The sequence below is a fragment of the Dendrobium catenatum genome, unplaced genomic scaffold, assembly GCF_001605985.2.
Source record: "Dendrobium catenatum unplaced genomic scaffold, ASM160598v2 fragScaff_scaffold_697, whole genome shotgun sequence".
Lineage (NCBI taxonomy): Eukaryota > Viridiplantae > Streptophyta > Magnoliopsida > Asparagales > Orchidaceae > Dendrobium > Dendrobium catenatum.
This window is the reverse complement of record NW_021319159.1, coordinates 114,904-141,483: the sequence shown is the minus strand read 5'-3', so window position 1 is coordinate 141,483 and position 26,580 is coordinate 114,904. Positions and strand designations below refer to the sequence as shown.

The 26,580-nt window shown below is 38.2% G+C and overlaps 1 protein-coding gene across 1 annotated transcript; it reads right to left on the bottom strand.

The window, feature by feature from the left end:
* Window positions 1-2,375: 2,375 nt before the first annotated feature.
* Window positions 2,376-26,580, bottom strand: LOC110103916 (PI-PLC X domain-containing protein At5g67130; the record flags this gene model as incomplete). The annotated part of the gene is given in 5 exon segments (XM_020832798.2): window positions 2,376-2,678; window positions 24,998-25,084; window positions 25,304-25,527; window positions 26,096-26,399; window positions 26,482-26,580. Coding segments are annotated over 5 exon segments (891 nt in total), but the record flags the coding sequence as incomplete, so codon positions are not given.

Sequence of the window (26,580 nt, the reverse complement as noted above, 5' to 3'; positions counted from 1 at the left end):
CGTCATCCCTTTCTTTTGAATTCAGACCTCCTGATGATAAATTGAGGTAATTTGTTCATTTTGATTTTCTTGGAGGGAGAAGTTTTTTGTTGTTGCTTGAATTGCTTCTTCTTTTTCATTGAAGAGGATCACCTCGCTTTGAGGGAGATAGATCAATGTTTGGTGATATGGATGGATATTGAGGAGGCCCACATAGTGATGATTTTGGCAGGGATAAGGCAATGCTTCATTGGAGTTCCAACCATCTTTCATAATAAAAGCTCAATCATTTTGATTTGAAAATTATTCAAGTCGAATTGTGTTCAAGCAAACCTCCGCTTGACCTTAAGCTTGACTAGTTAATCATAATTGACTTTGAGCTTGAGTTTTCAAGTTGGATTACAAGCAAGCTTATTTCTTATAAAGAGAGAAGTTTGTCATACTTTAAACATTAATTTTTTGTAAAATGATAAAATAATTTAAGAGCTAGAGGAGAGATAATAAGAAATCAATTATGATAAGAAAAAGAATTTGAGTCGTTTAATAATCGAGTACTTACAAACATTTGAATCTTGATATTTCTTAAGCATATTTTATATTAATATTTGTAAACATACCATCTGAAGAGCTAGCAAGTTGAGCTATGGTTAATTTAAGTTGAACTCGTTAGTTATTAAGCTCAACTTATGAGTTTCTTATCGAGCCCTTTCTCATTGGTTGGCTTGACTCGGTTACACCGTTAGTCCAACTTTATGATTAGGATCACCTTACATAGGGACTTAGAAGCACCATTAGGTGCCTTTTTTTCATATAGATTATCTTATAACTTTAGTAAACAATGTTGTATTTCTCTCATAATAGAGTGAAGACAGATTATGAGTTTGGTTTCCATCATGTCATGATGGTCATCTAAGGACTTGTATCTGTTGATGGAACAATCTTGCAACTATATGTTTAGGGGTTTTTTATATATATATATATAATTTCTCAATTTGTATTATTATATAAAATTCCTTATCTTTGAAAGCTTTTCCTACAATAACAAATGATACAATGCTTTTTAATCGGACGAGACCAAGAATCATGGGACAAATAAATTAGAAGATAATAGTACTCTAGATATTTCAAGAATATGCTTTAAATTTTCAATCATTTTGATATTATGCAGGGTGGAGGTGACAGGTACCAAACGTGCATTCAACTTTAGTGGTGGTGGTGGCGGCTATGGACTGTCAGCTTCATCCTTCCTTGAGTAGGAAGGATGTTCTATATGATCACAAAGCTCTTTATCCGTTATTATAATTATTATTATAAGATGAAATGTTTGATGATTTTTTTTTTCTTTTCTTTTTTTGGATTTGTAGTATATATTTATATGGTCAGTAAATGGGTGCGTTGATTGAATTAGAAATGCTACACTACGCAACTTATACAAAATCACATTAGATGAGATTAACGAGATTGTACTTCCAATATATTTTCGCTGTTTTAGCAGGCTTTTGGAGCTATGAGTTTGATAGCGTAGCCGATTGATTTGCTTTTTTTACTAACTATTTTATTCTTGTGGCATATATTAAGGGAATATTTATGCACAGTATGGATTTTTATTATTAAATTCACAATTATAGTACTTTTTTAGACTATATCAAATAAATGTATTTGTGTATTACACAATTAAACTGCTAGGAATTTTATAAATTTGGAAAATATGCGTTGAGATTCTATCGTGAATTTTAATATTTAGATGATAATTTAAGAAATGGGAGTAGGAAGGTGTTCATTTCACATAAATAATTAAAATTTAGAACCATTGATTGGGTGACATGTGCATGCGTATTATCATAAGATATTCATCCAATAGTTTGGAGTTTACATATATGCATGTATATTTAGATCAACTATACTACATATTTAATGATCAAAGCTCGTGGCTGCCATAGAATAATTGAGATAACAATGAGCTGTGATTTTTGTGCCAAATTATTTTCTTTATCATAAATAACTCTAATAAAAAAAATTGTAGATATCCTAACATTTTCATAAAATCAAAATTAAATTAGAGCATAGTAGAAATATGACAAAGTTGCAAGGCACGTTGGCATCGGAATGAGTCATTTTGATTCTAAATATATAAAATTTAAAGTAAATTTGGACATTCCAATCATTTTCAAAAGTTGATGGTGTCAATTGATTTTAATCGGACCGATTCAACCATTTAAATTCATCTGATTTTGACAAGCCTAAATATAAACAGTGATTTGGTCTTGGAGGAGCATATCAATAGACAAAAATACATAATTTATCAATATTAATTTTATATTATTCTCATCTTTAAGTAAACATAAAGGCTATAAAATTCATTAAACCTATTGTCTACTATATAGAAATGCAACAGGTGCATGGGAAGAGAAGTTCTCATACTGAACGAAAACTCCCTAGCTCCTATAATATACATTATTTCAGCAAGTTCTCATCAGTGCAAATAAATGGTAAAAATTGGCAAATAAAATATACATGCGTCACTAAATTATAAGGAGAAAAGAATGAATAACGGTAAGTTTGAAGAAAAAACTTGATACAGAACTTATAGTTAAGCAGGCATCTGAGCGATGCTGCGGGAATTGATTGGAGGAAGGATTACCTCCTACGGATGCTTTCGGCGGAGGAGCAGCTTTACACGTGCCAAATGTGGCGTTTTCCTGAAACAACGAGGAAATAATTTTAGAATATAAAGCACTCGTCAGTAACACTCAATCTTGAATCGATTCGTAAGTTCTTCCTTAACTTCAAATTGATCGGTGAATTCTCTATTACTGTCTTGGATCCAAGGCATGTTCTTATTAAGGTGGTAAATGATTTGGATTATAGTGGTGTTTTTTTCTCATCGTTCCTATTTCATTTCCAACTGATATATGAAATTAGTTAAGTGGTCTCCGTTTTTGGATATATCTGTTGAATCTCTGATCATTCCTATTTGGGCTTCTTTTCCGAATCTTAGGCTACATCTATTATCCCACAGTATTCTTCATGGTTGGGTTCAATTTTTGGCCGCCCTTTAAAAATCGATAATGTCACTGCCATTGGTTCACGGCCGTCTGTTGCTAGGGTGCTTGTCGAACTGGATATCTCTAAAACTTATCCTGAGGCTATTTGGATAGGTCCGGATACTCTTGGTTATGTTCACCCGATTGTTATGGAGGATTTCCCTCCTTGTGATCACTGCAAGTCTTTGGGGCATAGTAAAACTAATTGCCATGCTCTTCACCCCCATTTAGGCAGGGGTTCTCAGAAAGTTATGTTAGAAAGGAATGACACTGTTGTTCACCCTGCTATTGCTGGCATTAATGTTAATATTTCTTTTCCCCCTCCGATTATTGATGTTGGCTTAACTGTTGATAATTTGGATCCTGAACCTTTGCATTCTTATGGGTATCTTGTTTTGGCCATCCCAAACTCTTTTTCTGGTAAGCTTGCTAGTGATTCTAGTGCTGAGAATATTAATCGTTTCAGTGATGAGATGGGTGCCAATGATGTGCTACTTCCTATGGTTAACATGAATCATTCTCATTGTGGTTCCCCTCTTGATCAAGTGGATTGTGAAAGTTTGATTGAGGGTAGCCCAGCTTTATCTCTTGAATGTGATCATCAACTTATTGTTCCCCCAAATGATGTTGTGGATGATTTTAAGGAGAATGCTCCTTGTGATGAGAATTTAGATGTTGACAATGTGATTTTGTGTGATATTAATAAGGCTGATTTAGATGTTTCCTCTAATAATTTGGTGATGCATTCTGGTGACTCTCCCTTGGATGTCTTGGGTGTGCCGCCTATCATTGCTTACGAGGATGTTATTGATGTGCATGTCTCTATTATGTCAAAGGATGATCTGAATACTCATTTAGCTTTAAATTTGAAGGAATCTGGTGTGGATCATTCAGATTGGCTGGAAGATTATTCTTCTTTGGATAGCCGGAGTGATGGGAATGTCTTGGTTGAGCCTACGGATGATTTGTTTAGTTTGAAGGTGATTCGTATCGAGATGATGATTCCAAGCTTGGTGGTGGGAAACGTAGTAGGTGAAAAAACATAAATAAAGCTAAAAAAAAAAGTAATTCTTTGATTACAGTCGGTTGTTTATGATGCTGATGATTGTGTTGTTGCTTGCCTGGCATTGGTTCATGGTTAGTTTCTTCTAACTTTTCTTCTCAAGGCTTCTTTGTATGTTGCTCATGCCTACCTTTATGTTACACTTGACTATGTCCTATTGCTCTTCATTTGTGGTTGTCATGATTTTATTTTAATTTGTTTGCTTATTGTATTAGATTAGAACAATTGCCCTTAGGTTTTATCTTAATTGTAGTATTTATTGTGATTTTTTGTTCTATTCTGAGTTTATAATCCATTTTTAAATTAACTCGTAGATCCCTTTGATGAATTTTATCAACAACAAAAAAGACAAATACCAAAGAGAAAAGAAATTATAGAGTTTTTCTTTTCCTCAACACCGCTTTCAATGGCAGAGAAGAATACTCAGTTGTCTATCAGCTTTCCTGTTTTTCCTTTTTTTATTTCTTTTTTTTTTTCTCTTGATAGACCATGCAATAGTAAATAATGTGGGAAAGAGAACCAACTGATTGATTGATATTAATGAAATGATATTTAGATCTATGTAATAGATTAAATAAATATTTTATATTTTATATTTAATGTTTTGATAATTAATAATTAATTAACATATTAATACATCATAAATATAACTAATATAATGCGATTAGGATTGACAAAAATTTTAAAATTAAAATTAGTATTATTCAATCATTATTATAAGATTGTTATGTGAAAGATAATTTATGTGGCTAAAGTAGAAAATATATGTCACAACTTTTGATAAACATTTAGTACAAATAAATAAAATTTGTAAGAGATCAGAAAAAAATTTATATCAAAAACAGAAAGAGAATAAATCACAAAACCTAGCCCAATTAAAAAAATTCACTATATAATGGGAGTTAAAAGAATCTTTTATTCCTCACAGTTGAAGAGGAAATGACTATTTGATAATAAATGTCTGATTTTTCTCTAGGTATTACACTAATAAGATGTCTATAGACAAATAGTTAATACCCAACAACAAGGTTAGAAATTGATAGAAGTCTAAAGACGGGAGTAGCAATCACTAGTAGTTAGACGTAAACTATTACATGTTAGAGAATTTATGTCGGTAGTGCAGAAAATGTATGACTTAGCTTTTAATAAAAATTTCAAAAAAAAGTCTGGCAATAAATTATTTCATAAAAGCCTAAGCTAAATCAAAAAATATAAATATGAATAGTTCTAAACAAAAGTGATTAGAATCATTTGCAGGCTCATCCCTTAAGGATTAGAAGGCAGACATTGCAAATGACTGCATCAGAAGCATGTTGAATACACATGATGGTGGTCCTATAATGATTAATATACTCATAGGAGTCAAAGTTCCATCTTATAAATCCATTATTGGCAATTTAAACCCCGCTAAAATAGGACATCAAGATTGTGCTTTCTTAAATCAAAAAATATAATTTAAATCCATTATTGACAATTAATATACTCTCCAACGAGACTTATTGCCTCGGAGAATAACACTGAAGTTGGTAAATCAAATGTGCTTCCTCAAAGGGAAACAAATGCTTGGAAAAGGCCGTCGAATATCAAGATTGTTGATTTCTTAAATACCATAGAAATGTCTGAGGATGGTGTTGCAATTAAGTTATATGAAGAAATGAGAAAGCCAATATTCATAAACTCCGCAATTCGTTGGTGGTGAAAATCTTTGGAAATTCAATCCCTCTATCAGTTATTAGCAATGATCTAAGGAAGCAATGGAGCCAATGTGGTGCATTTCATTTAAACAATCAAGGAATCGATTGGTTAATGTGTTCTTTTCATTCAGATGAAGTTAAGGAAGCAAAGCTTAGCGGAGGCCCTTGGTATGTAGGAAGGCACATCATCGATATGGAAAATTGGAACACTGAGTTCTCTCCATGTTGACCCTTCTTTGTAGCAAACAAAACAAAAAAAAAAATCGTAAAATCCTACCTACCCGTCCGGCCACGAACCCGTCACATTGACGACGTGCTCCGCACAGTCTACGCACGACTCGATGTCACCTCACACACGATCCCTCTCGACGTTAAAGAAGAGACCGAAGCTGCTTCTTCGGCCTCTTCGCTGTGGTTCGACTTCGCTCCTTCCTCGATTTTCCTGAGAGATCGAGAGTTACGACATTTGATCGAAGGCAGCAACGGGGAGCTCGCATCTGTGAAGGTAACACTCTCCCTTTTCGCGCGCTCCTCTGCCCCTTTCAGCGATGTTCCCTTTCTCGTCGGATTGGAAGTTACGACATTTTGATCAGAAGCAAGAGCGAAACTCGCTCACTGTAGAGTCGCCTCTCCGGCTCCTGTGCTACCGATCGACTTCGCTCCATCCACGACCTTCCTTTCTTGTGGGATCGGAAGCAAGACCGGGAGCTCGCCAGCTACAAAGGTAACTTTCATCCTTTCGCGCGCTTCCTTGCCCTCTACGGTGACGTTTCTTTCTATTGGATCGAAGTTGCGACATTTTGAGCCGAGCAACAAAGGGAGCTCACGCTATGAAGTTAACGTTCTCCCCTTTGCACGCTACTCCGGCCAAATCCCGTAATGCCGCCGAACCCGAGAGAGAGGGAGAAATATTATTATTATTATAATTAATTTAATTAATTATATTTATTATTATTAATTATGCTTAATTTTAATTAAATGATTATAATTAATTTTTTAATTAATTATAATTAAATTTAATTGAAATTGATTTTAATTAATAATTTTTAATTATTTCTAATTAGTCCTCGACCTCGACATCGGCGCCAACGACTGCTACGCAAAGGTATGACGTTCCAAATCCCATTCTCGGCGTTTGCGGCGGACCGGAGAACCACCTATACGTGCTCTTGTAGCACGGTAGGAGGAGGGAGCCCGGTGCTACGCATATGGCTTGGTGGGTAAGCCCTATATACGCTCTTGTAGCATGGTGGGGAGATCCACTAGTGTTCTCGTACGGGTACTACTGAAGCTCCCATAGTAGCGTGGTGGGATGAAATTTGTACGGTCGCGGTGTCTATGGACACCTATCATACACGCTCGACTAGCGTGGTGGGAAGACCCAGCTCCCCTATTTTCCCCCAAAAGGGGAATATGCCGGGGTGCTGCCGAAATTTTCACTGAAATGTACAAAGTCTAAACAATAAGAAGATCTCATTTGGGCAACAATACAGAGGACTTGTATGAAGAACAGATGACTTGAGGACTTGAATACGAACAAAATCTAAATGATTAATCAAGGCTCAAACCCAAATAAATAAAATCAAATTGGGGCTAAAATCAAAATCAATTTGAACATTTAATTGAACTTGCAAAGACTTTAGAAGACTCCGAACTCAAAACTGGAACAAGGTGTGGAGAGCAAGGAACTCAAATTGAACTCAAGCTCATTCCATAACAATATACAAGATTCAAGCATGAATTGAACCTTGAGCTCGGGTCCGATGTAACATGTACGATTAGACTTTGGATGAATGAACAAATCAAAGTCCAAATGCACGGTTGTTTAAGCTAACAACAAGTTGCAAGTGAGAGATTAAATTCCAGTGTACAAGAAAGATGAATGCAACAAACTCCTACAACAGTCCCTACGAGGTTAAAAGCAACGTGCTTACAAGAACAACAAATGGTTGTAGAATGCATATGTGTTCATATACACTATTGGAATATCCAACTAAACAATAAAGCCTGTTGATTGAGATGGCAATACTGGAGACAAGCAATCGAAAATTCGCCTCTACAAACAAGTGCAATCAACAAACCACCTGAGATTGGTGAAAGGTGGATATGGTATTGATGTCAATGGGTCTTCTACAAATACCTTGAGAAGGTCGTAGTGGATACAACGATTCCCAGCAAATGAACACTTGTGGATAACAACAGTAGGTGTATTGTAAGCACAACGAACCACTGTGGGCACAAGTACAGATATCACCTACGACAGTGATGATCAAGATCTACAAGTACGTTGAGTACAAGGGCAACTCGATGTACAAAAGGAACACTCCCTGGCAGAATCGAAAAGGAAGTTTGAACAAATTAGAACCAAACTTCCCGGTGTTCCCAAGCCTCTTCTTAGTCCTATACTTAAGAAGAAAACAGTTCTAGTGCCCACAAACATCGGAAATAACAAGTCCACTACACTGACGACCTCAAAGGGAGTTCTCTTCAAAGCAACGAACTTCAAAGTCCAGAAGAATTTCCCCAGTGATTGAGAAAGGGGAGTCAATGTCAAGATGAGGAAATATTTCATGACATCCAAATAACCACGCCACCGGATATGCAACACTTATGAAAGAAGACAGAAGGCCTCTACAATCTACAACGCACCGCCACCGGATCCGCAACAATCGTACTAGCAGATAAAAGGCGTGTATAAGCTCTCAAATGAAATGTTATGTATTCAAATGACAATTACCTGCACAACTAAAATATTTCAAAGAACATAGGTACACATAGGTACACTAAAGGGGTAAATACAATCATAACCTGCATGGGCCCCGGCGAGCGTGTTATTAGTACACACGTGACGCCTAGGGATGATGCGCGGGTCGATAAGTGAATTCAGGTTCGAACCTGATCCTTCTATACAGATCAATAGGAGTCGACAGGGTTCGAACCTTCAAACAAAATACACGGTTGTAGTGACCGGTGTATTTGTTTAAATACATTCATATTAGGTCTTCAAGGCCTATAATCAAAAAAATTCACTAATAAAGGCATTAAGCCTACAAAACCCGATCCTTCTATTTGAATCAATAGGAGTCGACAAGGTTCGAACCTTCAAACAAATACATGGTTGTGGCGACCAGTGTATTTGTTTTAATACATTCATATTAGGCCTTCAAGGCTTATAATCAAGATAATTCACTAAACAAAGGCATGAAGCCTACGAAACCCGATCCCCTATCGACAGGTTGATAGGGTCGACAAGGTTTAGCCAATGAATGACCCCAAACACCCCGATGATGGCCGTGTTGAATGTTTATCTCAACCGGAGGGGTCCATTCAAATTCTGAAACTCCAAAAATGCCACTCAAAATCCTAAAATTCTAAGATATCTAAAATTGAAACTCAATCATTAATCACATAAAGCAAAATTCATCCACCCTCCGCAACAGTTTGCCGGGGTGGACAAATTAAAATTTACTTCAGCTCACAAAAGAGCTAAATGCCTAGTCAAAAATATCACTAGGATCCATTCTCAAACAATCTCCTGTCAGTAAGGACGTGGTACGTGTCCTCTAACAAGCGGTTTTGCCGCCAAATGGCACCGCAGGATAAACGGTTATGAACCGGGGCCCTCTGAACCGAGTGGTGCTACTATGTGGCAGATAACACGTATTCTCTAGATATCTGATTGACGACTAGCCTTAATCGAAAGTTCTCTCTCGTTACCGGGAGGGGTAATTAACTATAGGGGCTTGCGCCTATAGGAAACCCGAACTTAGATCATAAAGTCCTCATAAAATGAGGGTGAAATCTCTGGGTAGTGTCTTATCTACAAACTCATCTGCCTTCCAAAATTTACCCCAGAACTAATTCGATAAAACTCCCTCGCCCGAATAGAAAGCAATCAATCGCGTGGCGGGGAGGCCGGGGCCGAATTTTTCGGAGCCCACACTCCATTAACCATGAAGAATGTTTTCTCACCGATATGGATCAGATTTCCACACCTTTCATTATTTTGTTGGGATGAGATTAATATCTCTAGAAGGCTCACCATTATATCTGGATGGTATTATGTTCAATTGGGGAAGAAGAGAATTTGCAAGTGTGTGTGTTCGTATGAAGCTGGATGAGAAACTACCTCTAGGTGTTTGGGTGGAAGGTAGTTCAGGGAGATTTTTTCAAAAAATTCAGTATGAAAAATTTTCTTCATTCTGTTATAAATGTGGTATGATCGGTCAAGATCAAACAAAGTGTAATAAGAGGGAAATGGCAGTTAAATGTGCTGGAGATGTCCCTTCTGGACAAGTGGGTAATGTCTCAAGTAGTGTCCAAACTGGTGGTTCTTTTGCTATTAACGAAGGCAGATTATCTAAGCAAGATGGTATGAAGGAAACTCTCAGTTATAAGGACCCTGAAGAATATGGCACATGGATTCACGTGAGCTATGGAAGGAAGAAATATTACAACGGTGTTAAACCAAGAAATGTCATTGACCCCTCAGTTGGTAATGTTGGTAGTAGAGCAAGAGAAAGCGTTTATAAGCCAGTTAATGTCACTCACAATGCTGTTTGTGTGACTGATGATAATGTTCTTGCATGTCGGAGAATCAGAACATCAATTTGAAGCAATCTAGAACAAAAGGAACCAAGGTGATAGATGTTGATACAGTTGTTGTTTCGGCTATGGAAGAAGCATAAATTGGTTTATGCTACACAGGAAGTTGTTAATGAAATGTCAGTTCAGGAAGCTAATTATTATGCTAAGCAAAATATTGTAAATAAAGTGAACATGACTATCGATAATCTTGTCACAAAGGCCAATGTGGAGGAAAGTTGCGAGGGCACTAGAGAGGATTGTGAATTTCTCCCAAAAGATGGTGTCTGTAATGATGCTGGAGGAATTTCAAAGGCACTCAAGGCAGGGTCTAAAGTGGTGTACCCCCAGATGCTGCTTGGTGGTGATAAATGTTCGGATATGGCTCCTATTCATGCTATTCAAGATGCTGATGTCGAAGATAGCTTTAATACATGTAGATGGATTGAGTCAGATAAACATGTATCATAAGGTTTATCCTGCGAGGTTCTGCCTGAGGGTGATGTATGCTCAGAAAAGATGCGTATCCAATCTTTTTCAGCTGCCGACGGTACTACAAGCAAAGTAAAAGGTGTTCTGAAGAATTCAGGATCATCAAACTCTATTAATCTCAAGAGAAGACTAAAAAAAGATGGAGGTTCGTTTGGACCCATTAAAGGAATTCTCAGAGGCAGGAGAGGAGATGACAAGTTGGATAGTGCTAGGGGCTCATCCCCATTGGTTTCATAATGTCTTCTATACTATTTTGGAATTGCAGGGGAGCTAAGAAAAAAGAGGCTTCCCATTACTTACATGGTTTGGTTGGTGATTATGGGATATTTTTCATTGGCCTTTTGGAAACTAAGTTAAGCTCTATGGATACTAATGAGGTGAAAAGAATCATTAGTAGTGAGTGGGATTTTTTTCATGTCAATGCAAGAGGGACTTCAGGTGGCATTTTGGTGTTAAGGAGTAAGATTTCTTTCTTTACTATCTTAAACTCTTCTAGTCAATGTGTTATTAGCTGTTTAAAAAGTCCTCATGGTGTTTTGTGGAACATATCCATTGTGTATGGTAATAAGGATAAATATGAGAGGAGGAAATTATGAGAGTTAATTGAAGGTTATACTCCTAAGGATATGCCTTGTATCATAGGTGGTGATTTTAATTGCATTATTTCCAAAGGTGATAAAAAGGGTGGAAAGAGGTTCATGTTCACTCAAGGGCCTCAAGAGAAGAAGGAATTCCTTTCAAAAAATGATTTTCATGATATTAAGACTGTTAGTCCCAAATTTACTTGGTGTAATAATAAATAGGGTTTTCTCGAATATAGTGGAGATTGGATAGAATTTGTCTAAATTCAAAAGCTTTATGTCAGTTTCCTTTTTGCTGTTACTAAGCATTTGGCTAGAGTTGCCTCTGATCATTGCCCTCTTCTTCTTAACCTCTTCAATTCGATTGCGTTCAATCAAAAACCCATTAAATTTGAGAATGCTTGGTGCTCCTATGAAGCCTCAAGGGGTGTGGTAATCAATGCTTGGAGTAAGAATGATTTTGGCAACCCATCTGAAATCCTCCAAAGGAAATTAAAAAGGACCCTTAAAAACCTTTTCTTTTGGAGTAAGAACAAGCTTAAAGAACTAAACAAGTCCAAGCTTGAGTTGCAGAAGGATATCCTGTCTTTACAAGAAGAGGAAAGTTTGGGCGGGTTGGAATCGGTTAAGCTACTTGAGCTGAGAAAAAAGGTGAGTGATCTCAATGTGACACTTGCTAGATTGGCTATGTGGTGGAAATAGCGTTCCTAATCTCACTGGCTGGAGGAGGGAGATCGGAATTCACACTTCTTCCATGCTTTTGCATCAGTCATAAGGAAAAATAACATGATCAATCAGGTGGTAGATTCGGATTGTTGCTTGATCAATCAAGTGGTAGATTCGGATTCAGGCTTTGTTTGAAAACTTCTTCAGAAAGAAATGGAGGAAAAGACATTGCTCTTTCTATAATTTGCCTAGTTTCTCGACTGAAGGTGTGTTAAATAATGTTCAGAAGGCTCTATTAACTGTAGGCTATATGAAACAGGAGCTTTTCTCCGTGGTAATGAAAATGAATAGTAATACATCATCCGGCAATGATGGAGTGAATGCTTGCTTTTTCAAACACTTTTGGAATATTGTGAATGTTGAGTTGTGGAATGTAGTCCTTGACTTCTTCAATACGGGAGTAATGCCTAATAATTGGAAGGATATGTTGGTCGTGCTAATTCCCAAGACTCCAAATGCTTCTGAACTTCGCAAGTTCCGTCCTATTAGCTTATGTCAAACGCTTTACAAGATGGTTGCTGGCATGATGTTGAGTAGGTTGAAAATTTGTCTTCCTACAATTATATCGGAGTATCAAGGTGCTTTTGTTCCAGGAAGAATGATTTCAGACAACTGCCTTTTGGCCCATGAGTTGGCCAACAAGCTGAGATTTTCTAAATCTAAACCTGGCTTTATATTACTTAAGCTTGATATAGAACAAGCATATGATAGTATGGACTGGGAGACTCTTTATAAGATCATGTATGAAGTTGGATTTCCTGATGTGTTCATAAATCTTATCAAGCAATGTATTAGTAACCCAAGATTTTATGTTCTTATCAATGGGAAAAGAAGTGGATGGATTAATGCAGAATGTGATTTCAGACAAGTATGCCCATTATCTCCTAGTCTTATATATATATATATACTTCTGTCAAAAGCTTTTGTGGAAAGAGGCAATGAACTTGGTGTTAAGTTGGCTCCTAACACACCTAAGGTAAAGCACTTGTTATATGTTGATGATGTTTTGAATGCAGCCAAAGCTTCATGCTGAAATGCAAAGATCATTTCATCAATCCTCTGTGATTACGGTGGTTGGACAGGACAGAGCATTAATAGAAGCAAATCAACTGTCATGTATGGCAGATCTGTAACTCGGCGTAGAAGGAAGAAATTGAATAAATTGTTTTGCTATAGAATGGTGGATGAATTTAACTATCTTGGCGTAAAGATGGCTCTCAGAAGATTGAAGACAAATGATTTTAACCACATTCTAGAGAAGGCTATGGACAGACTCAACACTTGGGGCTCACCTATGATGCACCGACACGGACACGTCGACACGGACACGACACGACATGGACACGGGACACGACATTGTTTAAAAATATATGACACGGGTGCGACGTGGACACGGCATAATAATTTTTTAATATAATATATATAAATTAAGGTGACATTATATTAAAAATGACAAGCAATAATAAATCAATTTCATGATAACTTGTTTAGCTTATAACACAAAGATGTTTAGTACAAAATGTCAAGTACAACCAAAAAAATATAAGCAAAAAACTATTTAGTACAACATGAAGGTCCAACTACTCAATAGAGGGAATGATAGAATTAGATTCAGAGGTTGATCTTTGGCCTTTAATATCATCATCATTGAATATCATTGCTTCCAACTCTGGTTCATCTAGAGAAAGATTTGCAACCTCCAATAATCCCATATCATCAAGGCACTCGAACCCATCTCCAGCAACAACCCACATCTTTTTATCACATGTCATATAAAGTGGGGTTTTCCTTGATAGAAGACAGATTTGTATGCATATAAACTTAATCTTCAGCTCATTGTGGAGTTATTTTATACCTCTTTATTGATTGAATAAATGAGTATGTGCTCCAATTTCTCTCACAACAGGAAAAGGATGATACTTGAAGTTCTGTTTATAATTAAAGTTTGTAAGTTATTTGTATGGAAAGATACCGAGCGGTACAGAGCATGTACCGAGCGGTACCGAGCATCTACCGAGCGGTATCGAGCATGTACCGAGCATGTACATTACCTTTTTTTTTGGTAAGTTTCAAAAAACAAAAATTAATATTTGTGGCATCGATGTCATTTATCAGTCACCGAGAGAGGAGATGAAAATATCTTCACTGCAAAAAAGAAATGAAAATGAGAAAATTCGATGATTGTGAATTAAGTGCGGACATTGATTTGGTGTTGTGGATATGAAATAAGAAATTTAGTTTAAATCCCGCAAAATACAAGAAATTATATTTAAAAAAATTCATAAAATATTTAAGATATGCATGTCGGACACGTGTGTTCAATTTGCATTTAATATTTTTTAATCGGACACGTTTTCGGCGTGTCCGACACGTGTCGGAGGAGTGTCGGACACGGTGTCGGACACTGCACGCCTCTTTGAGGAGAAGTGTCGGTGCATCATAGGGGCTCACGCAACCTTTCAATGGCAGGGAAGTTGGTGTTAATAAATTCTATTTATTCTTCCATCCCTTTATTTAGCATGGCTCACTATTTGATTCCTAAAAGTATTCTTAAGGAATTGGACAAGTATTGTAGGAGTTATTTGTGGCATAAAGAGCGCTCACTTTTTTATTCCTAAAAGTATTCTTAAGGAATTGGACAAGTATTGTAGGAGTTATTTGTGGCATAAAGAGCAAGGGCGAAATGGTATGCATTATGTTTCTTGGGACATGATGTGTACACCGGTGACGCAAGGTGGTCTTGGCATTCAAGGTGCAGCAGAGAGACAAGGTCCGGTAAGAGCACGCATTACTTGGAATTTTGTTAATAGGAAAGAGGTCCTTCTAAATAAAATATTGTCAAGCAAATATGGCAAGAATATTTGGGACTCTGAAGTGAAGCGATCAACATCACCTATGTGGCGAATTATCATAGATGGTGCTCGTTTCTTGAAGCCAATTATCAGGTGCAAAGTATCTAATGGAGCAAGAATCAATATCCTGAATGATAATTGGATAATTGATAGCAGCTTGAACAGGTGGCCAGCTTTGTGTGACTTTGAGGAGCTGGAACATAATTTTGTTTCTATCTTGATCGATAGAGAAGGAAATTGGGATAAGGTAATGCTAAGTAAGTTGTTTTCCGAAGAATTAATGAAGATCATTTTGAGTATCCCAATTTGTCCTGAAGACGGGGAAGACGCGTTGGAATTGATGTAGAGTAATTCTGGTAAGTCTATTGTTTCTTTGTCTTATCAAGCTACAGATGAACATCCACCTCTTGTTAATAAAGTAAATTGGTTGAGGAAACTAAAAGTATCCCCCAAGGAGTTCTTATTTTGGTGGAGATTGATTAATTAGTCTATACCAACAAAATTGTGGTTGTGCAGTAGGAAATTAAGTGATTCGTGTATTTGTCTGTGGGGATGTTTAGAACAGGAAGATAGTTGCCACATAGTTGTCCAGTGTAAAAAGCTCAAAAGGAATTTTTTTTACGTTGAATAAGTGGGGTATTTTCCTCCCCATGTTTAATGATTTTACTCATTGTGTGAATATGTTGGAGAACTTTGTTGGAAGTAATCCAGGAATTATTAGTCTGTATATATCTGCGGTATACCATAATTGGAAAGAAAGGAACCTGTTTACACATGGGAGCAAGGCGAGGAGTGCTGGACTGGTTGCTACTCAAATAATGGCTGATTTTGTGTATCCGATCACACTTCCAATTTGCAAGAACTGGGAAACTAACCAACATATGCTTTCTAAAACTTGGTTTCCCCCGCCTACAAGTTGGATCAAGTTGAATGTTGATGCGTCCTTAATGCAAAACAGGGAAGCAAGTATAGCTGGAGTATAGGCGGATTCTTGATGGCATATGGAAGGAAATTGGTGCATTGGGATATCTCTATGTTAGAACTAATTTCGATTTTTAACTTCAAAGAAGTTATTAAAGATTGGATGACTGAAAAGCAAGGAATTGTGATTGAAGTGTGGCAACATTAATGTTATCAAATTGCTACACAAGTTGCTTTGTTTGGAGAATCGGAGCAACAAGTTTCTCAACTTGGATTTTTCTTTTCTTGATGTTTTTAGAAATATAAAATTTCACTATGTTTCTAGAGATAGCAATTGTGTGGCGGATGCTTGTGCCCACTTTGGTTTTTTGGGTGATTTTATTTGGGAGGATTTTCTTTTGGATGAACTTCCATCAAGCATTTCTGACTTGATTAGGAAGGATTGTGAAAGGGTAGATATCACTTAGGTTGTTTGTATTTCTTTCCTTTTTATGGTTTAATGCAATTTGCACATCTTCAAAAAAAAAACATTAGATCTTAATAGGAATCTGGAGACGAAAAGTGTTTGCTCGGCAACTAAGTGACTTAATGATGACGGAATGGAGTGAATTTTAAATTGGATGGTTAAAGTGGAGGAATGCATTGGGCTTATTGTGTGATACAAAAGTACCCCTCAAACTTGAGAGAAAATTATATAAGATGGTGGTGAGACTTGCAATGCTTTATGGCGCAAAATGTTGGCCATTAAAAGAGAAGCATAATATTAAGTTGAGTGTTGCAGAAATATGGATGCTCAAGTGGATGAGTGGCTTTACTCTTAGAGACAGGTTACGAAAAGAGCATATAAGTGAAAAAGTGGGAGTAGCTCTAGTGGTAAATAAGATTAGAAAAATGATAGGCTGGTTCAAGTTGAAACGGCCCAAAGGCCGGCTTAGGTATACAGGAGGCGGACAAGTGTCGCCTCCTTTGCTCTTGCCGCCCACATGGGTGGGCCCACTAGCCTTATTGAATTCAAATTTTGAATGGGGGCGACGGTTTAGGCTTGGTAGGGAATTTGTATTGGTAAAGTTATGTATTAAAGAGGATGGGAGGTGCTAGGGTTAGGTTATGCATGATTTGAGTTTCTTTTAGAGTTCCTTGGTGTTTTGGCTCTAGATTGCCTTGTCTAGAGATTGGGAGAGAACAATCCTCCTCTTGAATTGAGGATCACTTGTATCTTGCTTCATGTTTTGTTTGGCTTTGATTTCGCTATTGCAATACAAAGTTTGGTGGCTGATTTTGGTCCAGTTTTTTACGTTATTCTAGTTGTTTTTGCCAATTAGTGATAGGTTTGCTTGCGAACTAAAGAATTTCCCTTAGGGTTACTTGCAAACTCAAGTATTTCCTATCAAATTGATATCAGAGCATCATCTTGGGACCATCGGCGGCTGAAATTCTGAAATTTCAACAGTTTTTTCGCATCCGGAAGAAGCTCTCTAGAGATCCTTGGGAAGAAAGATGGCCGGAAAGAAAGTCGAAGTGTTGGAAGGTGAAATTGGGCAATTAAAATCAATTTTGGAGGAAAATTCATTGATTATCAAAATCAAATCTTCTCCAACAATGAAAGGTTGGAAGGGAAGTTCACTTTGATGGAAGAGATGTTAAAGAAATTACTAGAGGTGAAGACCAATCCGACGACATCAGAAGCAAGAGAGACCACCGGCGTTCTTGGTATAGGAGGGAATCCAAACCCGTTTAGGGGGAGGAAAAATCTGGAAGTGGAGATCCTTAAGGGAGAGGACGGCATGCCACCTCTAGAACCACTTTCTAGAGAGGAGATGAGTATGGGCTACAAAAATAGGGGTGCTGATTTTGCGGGAAGAAGGGGAGATTTCCACCACCGATGTGCCGAATTTAAAAGAAGGAGAGGGGAAGCTGATGATGAATATGGTTATGATCGTCGGAGGGAAGATCGTGACAGCTAAAGAGCACCTCTCGTTCGTGGCATGGAAGGATATGGAGAATCCAGGGGAAATTGGGGTGATCCGAATGTGAGAAAGCTAAAGATGTCCATCTTCGAGGGTGAGGATGGTCATGGTTGTATCTATAAGGTGGAACGGTATTTTTCTGTCAACGGACTGACAAAGGAAGAGAAGCTGGCAGCGGCAGGACTATGCTTGGAGGGAAAGGCACTAGCTTGGTACCAATGGCGGGACATGAGGAAAACCATCAAGAGCTGGAGAGAGTTCAAGGAGTGCTTACTGGAACGTTTCTGAACCTGTAAGGGAGGAGATTTCTATGAGCAATTCTTTGCCTTGACCCAAGAGGGGACCGTGGCAGATTACCATGACAGGTTCGAGTACTTGGCCAGTACATTGGATCAGCTCTCGGAGACTGTGTTGGAGGGGAACTTATGAAAGAACTTAAACAAGAGATTCGAGTAGCGGTTAGAGTGATTAGGCCAAGAGATCTGGGGGAGGTCATGGAGCTAGCCCAATTGGTGGAGGATCAGAAGCAGTTAGAGAGAGGAGCTAGAGAGAGCAACTCTTAGGGGGGGAGTCCTTACAGGGCGATGACTACAGTCTTGGCTCCCAAGGGTGTGACACTAGGGAGTTCGAGGGAAGTGCCAAGAGAGAGAACTAGAGGGAGCAATGGGGGAAGTTTTAAAAGGCTGACGGGGAAGAAAATACAAGAAAAAAGAGAAAAAGAGTTGTGTTTTAGATGTGATGAGTAGTATATGTCTGGGCATAGGTGTAAGGACTGAACTCTTCAGGTTCTCACTGTCTGTGATGACGAGGAAGCTGAAGAGGGAGGTGGAAGCGGGTTAGAGACGGAATAGGAGGAGAAGTTGCATTTGGATGTGGCAGAAGTCTCCCTAAACTCAGTAGTGAGATTCACTCTGAATCACACTATAAAGGTGAAGGGAGAGATAGCTGATAGGGATGTAATAGTGTTAAAAGATAGTGGGGCAACTCACAATTTCATCTTCACCCAGATTGTTGATCTATTGGGGGTGAAACTAGTGGATACAAGAGGGTACGAGGTGATGATGAGAACCAAAAAGTAGAAATGGATAGAGGAGTTTATAGGGGAGTGGTGCTGACCATTCAGGGGATACAAGTGAGGAAGGATTTTCTTCCCTTGTAATTGGAGAGTACGGATGTCATCTTGGGGATGAAATGACTACAAACCTTTGGGAGACCAAAGTAAATTGGGGAGCACTGAGGATGAAACTGGTGGTAGGAAAAAAGAAAAATGGTGATACATGGAGATGTTGGACTGTCTAGAGCAGGAGTATCTCTCAAGTCCATGATCAAAACCATACAAGAGGTTGGAGGTGGATATTTGGTAGAACTGCAACGATTGGAGGAGGTCAATGTGGGGGAAGAGGGAGACATTCCTCTTGTAGTGCAATCAGTCATATAGCAGTTCAGTGAGGTATTCCAACTAGGGGTGTAAACGAGTCGAGTTTAGGCCTTATCAAGCTCGGCTCGTTAGTTAAAAAGCGGGCTCAAGTCGAGCTCGATAGGCAAGCTCAAGCTCGAGCTCGTCCCGCAGTAAACGAGCTCGAGCCGGCTCGGTTCAGTTTGGCATTTTCCTGCCTGTCCATTTTTCATTTGAGTTGAAACGAGTCCGCACTTTTTTTTCCCGCCTGAGTAGCAGTCAACCTGTCACTTGGAACTCATATAAACAGCTACAATTGCCCTTTTTAATTTCCAAACTTAACCGAGCCAGCTATTAATGAGCAGAGCAGTTGTTTAACCTATATTATAATATAGTTTATATATTACTTTAATTAAAGCAACCATAGTGGTCCCAACTCCCAAGCAATTATATCTTGTCCCAGCATATATTATAATACATTTAATATATTATTTTAATTAACATATATTCATTAACATATATTTTAATATATTATAATATATATTATATATTATTTTAATTAATAAATATTTAACGAGCCAGCTCGCGAGCTCACGAGCAGTTCTGGCTCAAGCTCGAACTCGAACTCATTTATCATACGAGCTCGATTATAGGCTCGATCTCGAGCTCGAAGCTTGATAAGCTCGGCTCACGAGCTCGTTAACGAGTCGAGTTCGAGCCGGCTCACGAGCCGGCTCGGCTCACTTACCCCCTAGTTCCAACCACCTCAAGGGTTACCACCACTCAAAGAACAAGAGCATGCAATTCTTCTAAAAGAGGGGGCGCACCGATTAGTGTACGACAGTACCGCTAACCCCAAATTCAGAAGGATGAGATTGAAAAGCTGATTAGAGAGATGTTGGAGGCTGGGATCATCATACCAAGTGTGAGTCATTTCTCTAGCCCAGTATTACTGGTCAAAAAGAAGGATGGGAGATGGAGGTTTTGTATGGATTACAAGGCATTGAATAAGGAGACTATACCGAATAAATTTCTCATTCTAATGATTGATGAGCTTTTGGATGAACTGTATGGAGCAGTGATATTCTCCAACTGGATTTGAAGTTGGGATACCATCAGATCCGGATAATGAAGGAAGACATCTCAAAGACACCGTTCGGACACGAGGGGCATTATGAGTTTCTAGTTATGCCATTTGGACTTACCAACATCCCTGCCACTTTTTAGCCACTGATGAACAGGGTGTTTAGAGAGTATCTCTAGAAGTTTATGCTGGTGTTTTTTGATGACATCTTGGTTTACAACAAATCTGAGGAGCATCTGAAGCACTTGAAGTTGGTATCGGGAGTTCTACAGGAGCATCAGCTGAGAGCCAACCTGAAGAAGTATTGCTTTGCCCAGACCTGTGTGGAGTACTTAGGTCATATCGTGTCCGAGGAAGGGGTTACGGCCGATTAGTCAATCAAGGAGGCCATGTTGAGATGGCTCTTACGTAAGAATCTCAAGGAGTTGAGAGGATTCTTAGGGATAATGGGATACTATAGGAGATTTGTAAAAGGGTACAGTACTATAGCATGGCCACTGACAGAGCTGCTAAAGAAAGATGGATTCCTATGGGAAGAGGCAACCACAGCATCATTTGAGAAACTAAAGAAAGCTATGACTACGGTACCCATCTTAGCTCTATCAGACTTCACTCAAGATTTCATAGTGGAGACATATGCTTCATGATACGGATTGAGGGCAATACTCATGTAGGATCGGCGACCCATTGCCTATTTCAGCTAGGTGTTGGCAGCTAGAGCCAGGCTAAAAACGGCCTATGAGAGGGAGATGATGGCTATCATTTTAGCCATCTAGAAGTGGCGACTCGACTTGTTAGGTAGGCATTTCATTGTCAGAATAAATCAGAGCCTAAAATACTTGTTGGAACGGCGGATGGTGACTAAAGAGCATCAGAGGTGGCCGTCAAAATTGTTGGGGTATGATTTTAAAATCCAGTATAGACCAGGAGGGGGGAATAAGGTGGCAGATGCCTTGTCCAGATGTATGGGAGAGCTACAGACAGTAACAGTGTTTGTTCCTTTGATGCTGGATTGGGAGGCCATTAAGGAGGAGAGCTTTAAGGATGAGGAGTTGGGAAAGACCAAGATGGATTTATTAAGGGAAGGTGGTAGCCACTCAGGGTACTCAGTAGAGGAGGACAGACTGCTGTATCAAGAGAGGTTCGTGATGCCCAGTACCTCAATCCATATCCAAAACTTACTTCAGGAATTTTATGGAAGCGTGGTGAGGGGCAATTCAGAGGTGCAGAAGACCTATAGGAGGTTAGCTGCCGAGCTTTACTGGAATGAAATGCATAGAGATGTAGAGGAGATGGTGGCCAGATATGGGATCTGTCAGAAGAACAAATACCTGGCTATGCCACCAAGGGGACTACTACAGTCGTTAGCGTTATCGAGACGCGTATCTTCATAGATGGGCTGCCCCGTTCGAAAGGCTTCACGGTGATTCTGGTGGTGGTGGATAGATTAAGCAAGTATGCTCATTTTATTCCCCTCTGACATCCTTACACAGCGGTGACAGTAGCTTCGACTTTCATCAGAGAGGTGGTCAGATTGCATGGGATACCAGAGGCAATCGTATTAAATAAAGACAATGTGTTCCTTAGTCATTTTTAGAGGGAGTTGTTGAAGTTACAGGGGACAGTTTTGAAGAGGAGCACCGCTTACCACCCTCAGATAGATGGTCAAACGGAAGTGGTCAACAAGAGCTTGGAGACCTACTTGAGATGCTTTGTTTCGGAGACACCCAAGCTATGGACCAAGTGGCTATCATGGGTAGAGTACTGGTACAACACCTCTTTTCACTCGGCTTCACAGGTGACCCCATTCAAGGTGTTGTATGGAAGGGACCCACCTTACTTTGTGCACTTTGGGAGTAGCAGTACTCCAGTTTCTTCGGTGGAGGAGTACTTGGGGGAGAGAGACAGAGTTTTAGATGAATTGAAGAACCACCAACTGAGAGCTCAACAGATCATGAAGAAACAAGTTGATGGGTATAGGAAGGACATCCAGTTCGAAGTACAAGAAAGGGTGTTCTTTAAACACCGACCATACCGACAAAAGACAGTTGCCAACAGGAGAAATGAGAAGCTCGCTCCAGGATAATTTAGACCATATGCAATACTAGAAAAAATTGGAGCGGCAATATATCGATTGAAATTACCATCTATAGCGACTATTCATCTGGTTTCAATGTGTCGCAGCTGAGAAGAGCCATTGTAGATTATACAGTCAGCTCGGAGTTACCGGCAACACTTATATACTAAGGACTTAGAGGCAATTCTGGAACCCTTAGAGTTGATGAGAGTTCGCCAAAAAGAAGATGGAGCTAAAGAAGTGCTACTCAAATGGAAGAATATGCCGGATTATGATGCCACGTGGGAACCATATGAGAGTATGAAACATTAGTTTTCTTATTTTCACCTTAAGGGCAAGGTGATTCTTTAAGAGGGCGGTATTGATAGGCCGGTTCAAGTTGAACAATCCCAGCCGGCCCAAGGGCCGACTCGGATATATAGGAGGCGGAAAAGTGCCGCCTCCTTTGCTCTTGTCGCCCACATGGGTGGGCCCCACTAGCCTTATTGAATTCTCTTTTTTTTTTTAGGGGGGGGGGGGGGGGGGAGGGAATGCCGGGGGGGGTCGGTTTTGGGCTTGGGAGGGAATTTGTATTACTAAAGGTATGTATTAAAGAGGATGGGAGGTGTTAGGGTTAGGTTATGCATGATTTGAGTTTCTCTTGGAGTTCCTTGGCGTTTTGGCTCTAGATTGCTTTGTCTAGAGATTGGGAGAGAACGATCCTCTCGAATTGAGGATCACTTGTATCTTGCTTCGTGTTTTGTTTGGCTTTGATTTCCTTGTTCCAATACAAAGTTTGGTGGCTGATTTTGGTCAAGTTTTTTACGTTATTCTCGCTGTTTTTGCCAATTAGTGATAGTTTTGCTTGCGAACTCAAGCATTTCCCTTAGGGTTACTTGCAACTCAAGTATTTCCTATCAAAAGAGTCTCCATAGATGGTTTGGTCACATAAAACAATGGCCTTCCAATGACCCGGTTAGGAGAGTAAATGCATTAAATTTGGCTTATGTTAAGAAAGGCTGAAGTAGACCTAAAAAGACTTAGTTAGAAAATATTAGAAATGATCTTTTTTTATTAGATTTAAATGAGATTTTTACTCTTAACATGACACAATAGAGAAAAGGATCTATGTAGCCGACCCCGCGTAATGGGATAATGGTATGATGTTGTTGTTGTAGTGAACTTTGTACCATTCATACAAATTTTTCGTATACAAATCATTATTCATAGAACATATAAATGAACTTCAAAAAATAAAAAGATGCCAACTTAAAAAGTAAATTGACTAAGAAAATAAAAAAGGATTCCATTTATAAAAGATATAACATAACCGCATGACATCATGAATTCATTTTATGTGCATTTGCATCAGATGCCCTACTACAAAGTTTTTATTTTTAATAATGAACTAAAGCATTGTAGATCAAACAATTTGTCTATATGCATCCACATAAGCCTACAATGTAGATCATTTTAAAGATAGTTCTCATGTTTGGTCCCTTTATCTTTGTTAAAAGGACAGCTGAGTCAGTCATAGCTACTCTACCCTGGTGGATATATACAATTCTTTTCAAATAATAAATAACTAACAAAAGTTGAGGTTAGAGAATTATTCTATTCTTTTAATAAAAATTAATAACATTGTCTAATAATATTGTCATGCTACCTTTTAATTTGCAATGCTAAGATGAGAAGTTTGCAATCTATTTTAGTACCATATTCCCCTAAAAATCTCATAAGCATAAAACATAAGTGTTGTAGAGATGAGAATGCTCAGGTGGATGAGTGGCTTTATACTTAGAGACAGAATGTGAAACAAGTATATACATGAAATGGTTGGAGTAGCTCTAGTGGCTAATAAAATTAGAGAGTCGCCTTAGATAGTTTTGTCTTAAAAAATGTCAACCTTCCAATGACCCAATTAGAAGAGTAGATGTATTAGATCTGGCTATCTTAAGAAAGGTAGAGTTAGATCTAAAAAATCATGGTTAGAAAATATTAGAAATGATATTTTTTTAATTAAATTTTAATAAGAAATTGAATCATAATATGACAAAATGAAAAAAAAAATCATTCATTTGGCCAACCCCATAGTGGGATAAAGGCTTGATGATTTGTTGTCGTAGTATCCCCCTAAATGTCTCCATGTAATAAACTTTGGAAATAGCATAATGATATTTATCCAACTGGGGAGGTATTTGTTTTCTATTTGGCTGTCATAATTTTTTAGAAGTTATTTTTTCAACCACGATTTCAAAATAATGGTTTAACAAAGTTAATTTTTAAGAATACTTGGAAAAACCAAAAAGAAACGCCAATTGTGCAGTATTTTAAGTCAAAAAAGCACTATGTTTCTAAACATAAAAGTTATAATAAAACTGTCTCAAATAAACCAAATTGATAGTTTTCTTCTAATATGCCTGGGACAAATTCTATTCGATTTTACTTCGAGTTCACTTTTCTAGTGTGTATCTCTGCCTAACGAGGAAAATCAAGATTTGACAACATTAATCATGGAAAGAAAGGGTAGTCCAGAACAAAAGAAGAATAGTTCTTACAATGCAATAAGCAATATTGTCACAGCCACAAACCATGTGTCCATTTGCAATATCAGTTGCCTCTGGTGCTCCTCCACTATCGCTTTCCTGAATCACAAGTATACCTCACAAAATGTTAGGACCCATATTTTATCATGATAAAATTTATAATCATGAGGTTTATTTTGAGATGAATCTAATACAAATATAATCAATTAAAATTTATATTGCACGCATTTTACAATAAATTGAATGACAATAAACATCATCCTAATAAAAATTTATCCAAAATATTATAGCCTAATTTATCAGTAACATATTACATACCTTATAGAAGTCTACAGCAATGAAATTGGCCCAACGGTTTCCTGAAAGAGCGTGACAAGTATCAAGCATGCTGACAAGGGGAGCTGAATTCTCCGCACAAGCAGCTGTACTGTTTGGATTATCCGGAAAGTAGTTTACAAGAACAAGGGACTTTGAGCTCGTGTTCATTGGGGATGACTCAGCTCTATTAGGGCACGAACCTGATTTCATGCCGTCATCACCATCTGAAAATTTTAAACCACATTTATAATAAATATAAAGGAAAGTGAAATAATTTTTACCAAAAGAATACAAAATATTGAATACTTCTATCACCTGCTAAACGGCATCTTTACCTCACTTACATTGAGGGGCTGTTTGGCTGAAGACTTAACCAAGAATCAACTAGGATTTAAGCTAAATCTTTCCAAATTATTTTTTGAGCCACATAAATCCTACATCCTAAAATACCATATCCCTCGAGTTCTAGGCTAGATCTTGGCGAAATTAAGATTTAAGAAATTTATTCCACTTTTAATAGTTATGCATCTTATTCTTCTTCATGTAAATCACAAATCTTGAAAGCGTCTGTTAAATGGTTTATTAGGATTTATTCAATTTAATATCTATAATAACAAACAATTTAACCCCTCAGGATTTGCAAGGTTTACAAAATTCAACTTAGAGCCAAATAGTGAATATTTGTAGGTTGGAAAGACCTTTTGGCCAGTGACAGCCACTCGTCACTAATTTTCGAACAAGACATCAACCAACATAACAGTTATTTGAGTAAGGCTTATGTTTTCCACTTACATTGGTTTTCAACCACATAGTTCCACTCATAAGCAATTCCTTCAGAAGCCTCCTTTTTCTTCTTGGAAGTGAAGACCAGTAACCTTTGGTTCTTACTGATTATATCGCTGAGCAGAGGCCAGTCTCCACCGTTCTTGGGCATTTCTGATACAGGGAACCAGTACTTGGAGAGGCCGGAAGCATTGAATACTTTGGTCAGGCCTTGAGGGGAAGTGACGTAGTCCTCGATGAATATGGTAATGACTTCTGAAGGATTTGATTCTAGGAAGTTTTTGATCTCTTCGAGCACGTTTTTGGCAGGTTGCTGATCAGTTGGTTTACAGAATTAGTGGTTTTGTTTTGATGCAATGAAAGCAAAGAAGATTAATTCATAGATTGCAACTTACGAAGGCAGTGAAATTGTAGCAGTTGCCACCGAAGGAATGGCATAACCAGATGTCGTTCAAGAAGTCATACATGTCTAACATCAGTCCTCTAACACCATT